Raw genomic sequence first — 12,326 nt, 5'->3', positions numbered from 1 at the left:
GCTCAAACCATATTGCCGTCTCATCGAGGAGGGCATCCCTCACCTCGGAGGCAGTGTGCTGTCTGTCCCCCAAGCTGATCAGCTTCAGCACAGCCTGCTGACGTCTACCAACGCCAGTGCTGCAACGTTTCCAACTCGTAGCTGGGGTCAATCTAACAGCGGAGGAGGAGGCGGTGGCGGAGGAGGAGGCGGAGGAGGAGGCGGTAGAGGAGGAGGAGGAGGGGGGTGTTCTTCTCGTGTCCCTGCCAGGAATGTTAGGCGGGGAGACGAGGTACACCGGGCCAGTTTGGGAAGCAGTCCCAGCCTCAACTACATTTACCCAGTGTGCCGTCAGTGAAATGTAGCGTCCCTGTCCGCATGCACTTGTCCACGCGTCGGTGGTCAAGTGGACCTTTGTGCAAAGCGCGGAACTAAGGGCCCGCCTGATGTTGAGTGACACGTGCTGGTGCAAGGCGGGGACGGCACACCGGGAGAAGTAGTGACGGCTAGGGACGGCATAGCGAGGTGCCGCAGTTGCCATCAGGTCCAGGAAGGCGGGAGTTTCAACAAGCCGGAACGCCAACATCTCCTGGGCCAGCAGTTTAGCGATGTTGGCGTTCAAGGCTTGCGCGTGTGGGTGGTTAGCAGTGTATTTCTGCCGCCGCTCCAATGTCTGAGAGATGGTGGGTTGTTGTAAAGAAACGCCTGATGGTGCCTTTGATGGTGCAGGAGAAGGAGATAAGACAGGACCAGGGGAGGATGAGGTAGAAGTCAACAAAGTGGCGGAGGCAGATGAAGTGGTGTCCTGGCTCGTCCTCTGGAGTGCATCGCCAGCACAGTCAGCAGTGGCAGTGGCAGAGGCAGAGGCAGAGGCAGTGGCAGTGGCGTGAACGGCAGGCGGCCTTTGTCCTGCCGTTGCTGCCTGCCACTGATTCCAGTGCTTGGATTCCAAATGACGGCGCATTGAAGTGGTGGACAGGTTGCTCTTCTCAGAGCCCCTAATCAATTTCGAGAGGCAAATTGTGCAGACAACACTATATCTGTCCTCGGCGCATTCCTTGAAAAAACTCCACACCTTCGAGAAACGTGCCCTCGAGGTGGGAGTTTTTCGGGGCTGGGTACGAACTGGAACATCTTGGGAGATTCCGGGTGTGGCCTGGCTTCGCCTAAGCTGCTGACCTCTGCCTCTGCCTCTAGCTACCCTTTTTGGTGCTGCACCTGCCTCAACATCCACACTACTTTCCCCGCTTGACATCCCCCCTGTCCAGGTCGGGTCAGTGTCCTCATCATCCACCACTTCCTCTTCCAACTCCTGTCTCATCTCCTCCTCCCGCACAATGCGCCAGTCAACTGGATGCCCTGACGGCAACTGCGTCACATCATCGTCGATGAGGGTGGGTTGCTGGTCATCCACCACCAAATCGAACGGAGATGGAGGAGACTCTAGTGTTTGAGCATCTGGACACAGATGCTCCTCTGTTAGGTTCGTGGAATCGTGACGTGGAGAGGCAGGTTGAGGGACAATGAAAGGAGCGGAGAACAGCTCTGGGGAGCAGGGACAGTTTGGGTTATTGTTCTGTAAAGCTTCGGAATTTTGGGAGGAAGGAAGACAAGACTGTTGGGTAATAGGAGGAGAGGAGGCAGAGTCTGACTGGCTGCTGGACAATGTGCTGTAAGCGTTCTCTGACAGCCATTGCAAGACCTGTTCCTGGTTCTCGGGCCTACTAAGGTTTGTACCCTGCAGTTTAGTTAATGTGGCAAGCAACCCTGGCACTGTGGAGTGGCGCAATGCTTGCTGCCCCACAGGAGTAGGCACGGGACGCCCTGTGGCTTCACTGCTACCTTGCTCCCCAGAACCATTCCCCCGACCTCGCCCACGGCCTCGTCCACGTCCCTTTCCGGGAGCCTTGCGCATTTTGAATTCCTAGTTAGAAATTGGCACTGTATACCAGTAGTAAAAATTGTGGGTGCACGTAACCCCAATATATTCTTTGAATTCCCAGTCAGACACTGGCACTATATGGCAGTAGCAAGAAATGAGGGTATTTGTATTCCCAATATACTCTTTGAATTCCCAGTCAGACAATGGCACTGTATACCAGTAGTAAAAATTGTGGGTGCACGTAACCCCAATATATTCTTTGAATTCCCAGTCAGACACTGGCACTATATGGCAGTAGCAAGAAATGAGGGTATTTGTATTCCCAATATACTCTTTGAATTCCCAGTCAGACAATGGCACTGTATACCAGTAGTAAAAATTGTGGGTGCACGTAACCCCAATATATTCTTTGAATTACCAGTCAGAAACTGGCACTATATGGCAGTAGCAAGAAATGAGGGTATTTATAACCCCAATATATTCTTTGAATTCCCAGTCAGACAATGGCACTGTATACCAGTAGTAAAAATTGTGGGTGCACGTAACCCCAATATATTCTTTGAATTACCAGTCAGAAACTGGCACTATATGGCAGTAGCAAGAAATGAGGGTATTTGTATTCCCAATATACTCTTTGAATTCCCAGTCAGACAATGGCACTGTATACCAGTAGTAAAAATTGTGGGTGCACGTAACCCCAATATATTCTTTGAATTACCAGTCAGAAACTGGCACTATATGGCAGTAGCAAGAAATGAGGGTATTTATAACCCCAATATATTCTTTGAATTCCCAGTCAGACAATGGCACTGTATACCAGTAGTAAAAATTGTGGGTGCACGTAACCCCAATATATTCTTTGAATTCCCAGTCAGAAACTGGCACTATATGGCAGTAGCAAGAAATGAGGGTATTTGTATTCCCAATATACTCTTTGAATTCCCAGTCAGACAATGGCACTGTATACCAGTAGTAAAAATTGTGGGTGCACGTAACCCCAATATATTCTTTGAATTACCAGTCAGAAACTGGCACTATATGGCAGTAGCAAGAAATGAGGGTATTTATAACCCCAATATATTCTTTGAATTCCCAGTCAGACAATGGCACTGTATACCAGTAGTAAAAATTGTGGGTGCACGTAACCCCAATATATTCTTTGAATTCCCAGTCAGAAACTGGCACTATATGGCAGTAGCAAGAAATGAGGGTATTTGTATTCCCAATATACTCTTTGAATTCCCAGTCAGACAATGGCACTGTATACCAGTAGTAAAAATTGTGGGTGCACGTAACCCCAATATATTCTTTGAATTACCAGTCAGAAACTGGCACTATATGGCAGTAGCAAGAAATGAGGGTATTTATAACCCCAATATATTCTTTGAATTCCCAGTCAGACAATGGCACTGTATACCAGTAGTAAAAATTGTGGGTGCACGTAACCCCAATATATTCTTTGAATTCCCAGTCAGAAACTGGCACTATATGGCAGTAGCAAGAAATGAGGGTATTTGTATTCCCAATATACTCTTTGAATTCCCAGTCAGACAATGGCACTGTATACCAGTAGTAAAAATTGTGGGTGCACATAACCCCAATATATTCTTTGAATTACCAGTCAGAAACTGGCACTATATGGCAGTAGCAAGAAATGAGGGTATTTATAACCCCAATATATTCTTTGAATTCCCAGTCAGACAATGGCACTGTATACCAGTAGTAAAAATTGTGGGTGCACGTAACCCCAATATATTCTTTGAATTCCCAGTCAGACACTGGCACTATATGGCAGTAGCAAGAAATGAGGGTATTTGTATTCCCAATATACTCTTTGAATTCCCAGTCAGACAATGGCACTGTATACCAGTAGTAAAAATTGTGGGTGCACGTAACCCCAATATATTCTTTGAATTACCAGTCAGAAACTGGCACTATATGGCAGTAGCAAGAAATGAGGGTATTTATAACCCCAATATATTCTTTGAATTCCCAGTCAGACAATGGCACTGTATACCAGTAGTAAAAATTGTGGGTGCACGTAACCCCAATATATTCTTTGAATTACCAGTCAGAAACTGGCACTATATGGCAGTAGCAAGAAATGAGGGTATTTGTATTCCCAATATACTCTTTGAATTCCCAGTCAGACAATGGCACTGTATACCAGTAGTAAAAATTGTGGGTGCACGTAACCCCAATATATTCTTTGAATTACCAGTCAGAAACTGGCACTATATGGCAGTAGCAAGAAATGAGGGTATTTATAACCCCAATATATTCTTTGAATTCCCAGTCAGACAATGGCACTGTATACCAGTAGTAAAAATTGTGGGTGCACGTAACCCCAATATATTCTTTGAATTCCCAGTCAGAAACTGGCACTATATGGCAGTAGCAAGAAATGAGGGTATTTGTATTCCCAATATACTCTTTGAATTCCCAGTCAGACAATGGCACTGTATACCAGTAGTAAAAATTGTGGGTGCACGTAACCCCAATATATTCTTTGAATTACCAGTCAGAAACTGGCACTATATGGCAGTAGCAAGAAATGAGGGTATTTGTATTCCCAATATATTCTTTGAATTCCCAGTCAGACAATGGCACTGTATACCAGTAGTAAAAATTGTGGGTGTATATAGCCCCAATTCTATTGCTAGGGGACTTGCAGGGTATTTCTGGGGTGAAGGTGGGGGGGCACACCGTTGGAACGGGTATCGGGGTATATATCGGGTATACGGGAATACACTGACAGTGTATTCCATTCAGGATCCTGGGAAAGCTGGGTTGCGGCGATTGAGCCCGTCAGTGCCACGTTACACTGACAAGCTTCTCCCTGGAATTTAGCTCTTACAAGAGCTGTTGGTTGTCTTCTCCTTCCTATCCTAGCCTGTCCCTGCCTACCCAGAATCTAAGCCCTAGCTAGCTGGACGGAAACCTCCGTCCTCGGTGAATTGCAAGCTCAGAATGACGCGAAGCTGGGCGGCGCTGTTCTTTTAAATTAGAGGTCACATGTTTTCGGCAGCCAATGGGTTTTGCCTACTTTTTTCAACGTCACCGGTGTCGTAGTTCCTGTCCCACCTACCCTGCGCTGTTATTGGAGCAAAAAAGGCGCCAGGGAAGGTGGGAGGGGAATCGAGTAATGGCGCACTTTACCACGCGGTGTTCGATTCGATTCGAACATGCCGAACAGCCTAATATCCGATCGAACATGAGTTCGATAGAACACTGTTCGCTCATCTCTAATAATGACCTCCTATGTGTTTTTTTTTCCACGTTGTTAATACAAAACTTTTTTCCAGGTTGTACCGCACTTTCAAAGACACAAAATATGTCTACATGCTGCTTGAAGCTTGTTTGGGGGGAGAATTGTGGAGCATCTTGAGAGATAGGTAAAGCTTTAATTCTTAGTCACTAAATCAGTACTCACAACATATATTTGCACATTTACAAATTGTTAAGATAATATTTTAATAGCGAAGTCTGGCAAAGTAGGCACACGCCTGTATTACAATTGTCTACAATCTCTGCCTATGTTGTTAATAAGCATTCGATGCAGCCGAAAAAGAGACTTATGAATGATCAAAAGGGTCTTATATTTTTTAATTTAGCATAATTTAGCATAATTGGCCACTTAAAACCAAAACGCTGTCATCCTGCGCATGCATACAATCAAAACAATGCTGAAAATTTACACTAATAATAAAAATTGAAACTTTTTTCACAGAGGCAGTTTTGATGAGTCTACTGCTAAATTCTGCATTGGGTGCGTGGCTGAAGCTTTTGAGTACCTGCATCAGATAGGAGTTATGTACCGTGATTTAAAGCCAGAGAACTTACTGCTAGACTCTGCAGGATATGTTAAACTGGTAGGTTTCCAATTACAAATTTATATAATTATTTAAATTTATGCTAAATCCACATTGGGAACCATAAAACAGAAACCCTACCCACCTAAAGGGATTCTACCATTAGAAACCCACGTCGGAATAGCCTTAAGAAAGGCTATTCTTCACCTACCTTTAGATGTCTTCTCCACACCACTATTCTTTAGATATCCTGGTTTTCGTCTTTATGTCAATTAGTTTTCTTGCAGCACTGGGGGCGGTCCCCATCACTCAAACAATAATGGGGGTGTCCCCAGGGCTGCAAGAAAACTATCCAATGCTGCCTTCTTCTTGTTCGCCTCCTCCACCTCTACTTCCTTGTCCCGTCATGTCTTCTTCAAAAAGCACAGACTGCACATATCCCCCGCCATTTTCCTGTGGCTGAACGGGAAAGAAGAGGCGAAGGCGATGAATAATAAGAAGGCGGTGCTGGATAGTTTTCTTGCAGCACAGGGGACGCCCCCACTGCTGTTTGAGCGCTGGGGACCACACCCAGTGTAGCGAGAAACCTAATTAGAATATGGACGAAAACCAGGATATCTAAGGAACAGCAGCGTGGAGAAGACATCTAAAGGTAGGAAAGAATAGCCTTTCTTAAGGCTATTCCGATGTGGGTTTAGCTTAAAATGGGATGCTAATGATTAAATCCCTTTTAAAATGTTTCCCCATAGAGTATCATGGGGACAGACACAGAATCTGGGACAGACACATGTGATCGCTAGTGTGAACCTAGCGTTTGTATCACACTAGAGTTGTAATGTTCATTGGTCTGTTCCACAACATTAGATTGAAAGATACAAACAGAAGAGAAACATTTCTATCCACATCACAGACAACAATGTTAAAATAAAAACTGAAGATCCATTATATCTGTCTTTCTTTTTTTTAATGCCAAAAACATGAGTTTGTGCCTCATGTATCAAAACTGTTTAAGACTAAGGCCCCATGTAGCGAAAGGCAGCAAAAAAATAACAACAAAACACTGCATTTTCAATCCATTTTTATTTTCCGTATCATTTTTCATGGCATTTTCGTAGAGTTTTTCTCTGTGGACTTTCTGCCTTTATTATACCTATATGGAACAAACCAGTGTTTCCTCAGGTATAATTGACATCTTGTGATTTTCAAAAAAGTGAGTGTTTTTGAAGACAGCTTTTTTGCAAGGTATGGATGGGATTAGCCAGAATCCCATTCACTTTGCAGGCACTGTAAAGCACAGCAATTTTTTGCTGCAGTATTTTGACAGAGGCAAAAATACTGCACCTTTGCAACATGGGGCTTCAGCCTAAGGATATGTTAACATGAAGTTTTTTGCACGCTGAAAAAAATCTTCTTCAGGAACTAGAAAACTCTTTTTTTTAAGTTTTTTTTTTTTTTTTTTTTTTTTTTTTTACATTAGGTTTTTCTCATGATTTTACGTTGTGCTTTATGTTTGTTGTGGTTTTTTTTTTTGTTTTTTTTTTTGCTACAGAACATCCTATGAACCTGGAAACTTTCCTTTACAAAAACACTTGCAGTTTTTGATACTTTTTTTTTTTTTTAGCAAAAATCACGTCAAAAGTGTCAAAAAAAGTGTCACATTTTTCCATCTCCCATTGAATGCCATCAAAATGAATAGGATGCATTTTTTTAGGCGGATTTTAAGGTGGATTTTGTGTAAACCTATCCTTATCCACTTCAGGACTCACCATTGGGTTTTTACAGCCATAAGGTGGTTTCCATGTTCTTTATGGATGTAAGTGGTACATCCAAGCAAATTTCAGCAGCTGTATGAAGTCATGCAGCTGCTGAAACAGGGACCTGGCTGTCAGCCGGAGCTCCCAGAGAGAAGGCAGGGAAGATTTATTACACTGCTATGGGCACTGCCATGCTGCAGCTGCCTTCTGACCCAGCGGTCACATGATCTGCCGGGATCTGCATTTGTTAGAGCTGCTGGGTCCAATAGAACCCAGACCAACTCTATAGAATGAGCAGGAGGCTGTCTGTATTCCTCCTGCACCTGGGGCTAAACGTACCAGCCCCAGTTACAGGGGAAACTAGTCTCCCTCCACTCCCCAAAAAAGTGATCAGATGTCCCCAAACATCCTTATGGGGACACAATGTGAAAAAAAATGAATAGAAAAGTAAAAAAAAAGTAAAATAATTTAAAATTTAATTTTATAAATAAAATAATATGTCAATAACGCGAGCTTATTAAAGGTTATAGCTCCACCCCCAACAACACCATACAAAATAAAAATTACTGTACTGGAGAGGAAAACTATTTTAAAAAGTTTTTTAGTAGCACTTTGTGTTATTAAATTTTTTAAAAATAAAGGTGAAAAACAGACACATTTTCCTTCCTCTTTTGTTTATATTTTGCCAACTATAAAAAGAATTAAAACACATGCAAAAATAAAAACAGTCTAAAAATAAAGTCCTATGTGTTGGTCTGAAAAAAAAATTGGCCTGAAAAAAGAAGCAGAAATTACCGTATATACTCGAGTATAAGCCAAATTTTTCAGCACAATTTTTGTGCTGAAAAAGCCCCCCTCGGCTTATACTTGATTCAGCAAAAAAAAAAATTATTATTTTTTTTTTTTTTTTTTTTTTTAAGGAGGGGTCTATGACCAGCCGCAATATCAATGTATAGAATCTCCCATAAAATAGTGGGGAAAAAAAAAAGCTTTAAAAAAAAATAAAAGTTGTAAATCAATCCTTTCCCTAGAATACATGCAAAAGAAAAAAATGACTGTGAAACACAAAGACATTAGGTATCCCTGTGTCTGAAAGTGCCCGGTCTGCTGAATATAGGGATCTGCAGTGCTTCTCTTCCGTCGGAAAGGGGTTAATAGGAGCACTGCAGATACCCTATATTCAGCCAGGCTGAATTCCAAGTGGGGAAAAAAAAAGACGGTCCCCAAGCTCAGGGAAGGGGCAGACAAACAACCAAAACACCCCCTCCCCTTCCCCAGCATCTACTGCACCCACAAACTCTGACCATTTTAATTTTTGAAATTTTCCAGTAGCTGCTGCATTCCCCCCCCCCCCCCCTCGGCTTATACTCGAGTCAATAAGTTTTTCCAGTGTTTTGTGGTAAAATTAGGGGTCTCAGCTTATATTCGGGTCGGCTTATACTCAAATGATTAAAATGTATTAGCCCTCAAAACTGCACATACAAAAAACCTGAAAATGTGTCTGGTCCTGAACCAGAAATTGGCCTAGTACTGAAGTGGTTAAACTAAGGCCCCCTGTGGAAACGCAGTGTTTTGGCTGCTGCAGAAACAGCTGAAAAAAGAACAGTATCAGCAAAGTTAAATAAGATTTTGTTTAATCTCATTTTCTAGCAAAAATGCTGAAAAAATGCATTGAAAAATGCGGTGTCTTTGCTTTATTTTCCACAGCATTTTTTGACTGCATCTCACTACTTTGGGCATTATCTTTAAAAGAAAAATTGTCTTTGTTGCTCACAGCACAGTGAGTTCATGTCTTAACCCATTCTCATGTTGGGTGTTTAAATATGGCAGCCATTCAGGAGCTGAGCAGCCGCCATAGCCTCTGGGTCTCCATTGTGTTATACAGTAGAGAACTGGTGGCAATGCCAGGCATCAGTTTCCATACTGAAAATTTCTAAAAGTTTTTCCTGTACGGTGAATGTTGCAGCGAGAAGAAAATTTAAAGTGCTGAACCGTGCCTGTCATAAAAATTTGAAAAAAAATGATCATAGGAATAGACATTCCCCAAAATGATACTAAAAAGTACACCTGGCCACGCAAAATATAAAAAAAATTATGGATGTTAGAATATGGTGATTACAAAAAATTTCTTTCAAAGTTTTGGATTTTTTAAAGGGATTTAAATGTAAAAAAACCTATGTGGCTAAGGCTCCACGTGGTGTCCTGCAGCAAAAAAGCACCATGGGAAAAACCACGGTGGCAACACATCATGTTTTTTTCCACAGCGCTTTAGACAGAAAGTTCGCAGAGGTTTCCTCTGTGGACTTTCTGTTTCAATTATACCTATGGGGAAACCATCATTCCCATAGGTATAATTTATTTCCAAAACCAAATCACATTAGGAAATCACGGTGTGTCCACAGCGCAGTCTTTACCACAAAGTGGGCATGGAATTCACATAGGGCGCCGGCCTATAAGTTTGGTATCTCCGGAATCATACCAACCCATAGAATAAAAGTGACATGTCAGTTTGGCTGCATAGTGAATGTTGTAAAAACAAAGTTCATTAAAAACATCACGCAAATACAGTTTTTCTCCAATTTCGCAACTTTCTAAAGTTATTTCCAACTTCCATGTACATTGTATGGAATATTAAATAGTACCATTATGATGTACAATCTGTCCAACAAAGATTAAGTCCTCGTACAGCTCTGTGAATAGAAAAAAAAAAAGTTATGGGGTTTGGACGGTGGGGAGTCAAAAACGCAAACTGAAAATGCCTGCGGTGGGAAGTGGTTAAACTATTTAGTCAAAATGCAAACTGCCATGTAATTAGTTGTTATGGGCAATAATCACCAATCTTGTTTATATAGTAAATAAATGTATCAATAAATCTGCCCCTTTATTCTTACTTCATCCTAAACCCGGTTCACATCTGTGTCGGTAATCCATTAGGGGGAGTCCGCATGGGGACCCCTCCCCGAACGTACTACTGAACGAATTGGCAAGCGGTCTGCAGTGAAAGCACACAGACCCCATAGACTATAATGGGGTCATGTGTTTTTCGCATGGTCTCCGCACAAGTCATGCAAACCGGAAAGTAGATTGTGAACTACTTTTCTGTCTGCATGTTCCATGTGGAGACTGTGCGGAAAGCACATGGACCCCATTATAGTCTATGGGGTCCATGTTCTTTCACTGCAGACCACTTGCCAATGCATTCGGTAGTCCATCCAGGGGAGGAAGGGGTCCCCATGTTGACTCCCCCGAACGGATTACTGATGCAGATGTGATCCTGGCATGATTCAACCCATTTAACCCTGGAAACAACTTGCTGCACATTTATGGTAATGTCACTATGTATTTAATGTATACCACCAAAGTAATATAATAACGGCTGTGTATATTCCAGCTGACACTCTGCAATACTCTAGTACCACCACTATACAGTGGATTGAGCCTTTCTGCTTCTTGCTCCATCCCTGTATAGCCTCTGTTGCCTGATGCTGTTTGGAACAGCTGATCTGTGCAAGGTCCATATTGCAGATAGGATAGGTTGTCATGCCCACCAATCCAGAAAACCCCATTAAAACATTGATTTCAGGCGTTTCATTCACCTAACCATTCATATATACCTTTATTAACATTTGTGAAAGTATGGAAGGCCATAAAGAGCTCAGTGAATTCAATTGTTCTACTGAAAAAGATGGCACCATTGTAACAAGTCAGACTGTAAAATGTCTTTTTTTCCTTGATATTATGTCATCAACTGTGAGCACCAGCTCATTTATAGTACACAGTGGACACAGGACATTGCAGTTGTAACCAGGCTCAGGCACCTGGGGACTCACAGGTTACAAAACTAAAGCTGATTAAGGGGCTCTATCATTGGAAAAAGTCATTTTTAACTAATCACATCCTTGCATAGCCTTTAGAAATGCTATTCCACACCTACCTTTTGTATGTAAATTGACTCAGTAGATTTTGAATAAGTTCGTTTTTATTCATATGCTAATTAGGTTCTCTGTGCACCCCGGGAAGTCTCTTCGTGCACTGTCTCCTGTGTATATAGCACAAGCTGCTTCTGCTGACTCCTCCTCCCTGCTCTCATACATAGCACACAGCAGGGAGAGGAGAGCTGCTGACAACTTCCTGTGCACCAAGAACCGAATTAGCATATGAATAAAAACGGACTTATTCAAACACTACTGAAGCAATTTACATACAAAAGTTAGGTGTGGAATAGCCTTTCTAAAGGCTATGCAAGCATGTGATTAGTTAAATATGACTTTTTGCAATGATAGAGCCCCTTTAAGCTTCTTTTATCTCCTCTATGATTTCCTTTTATGGCTGGCAGTCTGTGCATCATAAATGTATTACCTGCCCTCTGGTATACTCAAGAAAGATAAATATACCTCCCATTGTAAAGATATATTCACACAACAGTTTCCTTTTTTAATGGACATCACACAACGGCATTAAATTCAATATCTGTGATTGGGGGCTATTCACATGACCGTTAGTGTGAAAGTCCATTGTAACCGACCATCAAACTATAGGTCATATTCTATTTTTGTCCATTTTCACAAGCCCCTCCATAGACCGTAATGTATGGGGAAACCATAACCATTAAAACGGATGCTTCTCGGTTACAAGATGGCTATGAAAAATTGACATTTTTCATGGCTGTTTTGCTCCTTGGTCATATGAATGTAGCCTTAGGAAGGAGAAAATTAAACTCATAATGACAAAAACAGTAGTTTGTCAGCAAGATATAGTACAGAAGGGATTTTGTGGTGAAGGCTGTGACACAAAATGGGTCATGGTTACTAATTCACTAAGCACTATGCCAAGTGTCCAATGCCACAGGACTCTGAGAAGTAGAAATCTCTAGTTATTAATAGAGATGAGCGAACAGTA

At 42.2% G+C, this 12,326-nt stretch overlaps 1 protein-coding gene across 2 annotated transcripts in view; it reads left to right on the top strand.

Moving 5' to 3' along the window:
* PRKG2 (protein kinase cGMP-dependent 2) overlaps positions 1-12,326 on the top strand; it is a 118,426-nt gene that overhangs the window by 77,876 nt on the left and 28,224 nt on the right. For both annotated transcript variants that reach the window (XM_075283801.1, XM_075283791.1), the window contains exons 12-13: positions 5,167-5,256; positions 5,592-5,733. In XM_075283801.1, the coding sequence (XP_075139902.1) occupies positions 5,167-5,256; positions 5,592-5,733 (232 nt within the window). The remainder of the gene's footprint in view (positions 1-5,166; positions 5,257-5,591; positions 5,734-12,326) is intronic.

Source organism: Leptodactylus fuscus, chromosome 1, assembly GCF_031893055.1.
Source record: "Leptodactylus fuscus isolate aLepFus1 chromosome 1, aLepFus1.hap2, whole genome shotgun sequence".
NCBI classification, from domain to species: Eukaryota; Metazoa; Chordata; class Amphibia; order Anura; family Leptodactylidae; genus Leptodactylus; species Leptodactylus fuscus.
This window is presented reverse-complemented; position numbering and strand designations above follow the sequence as displayed.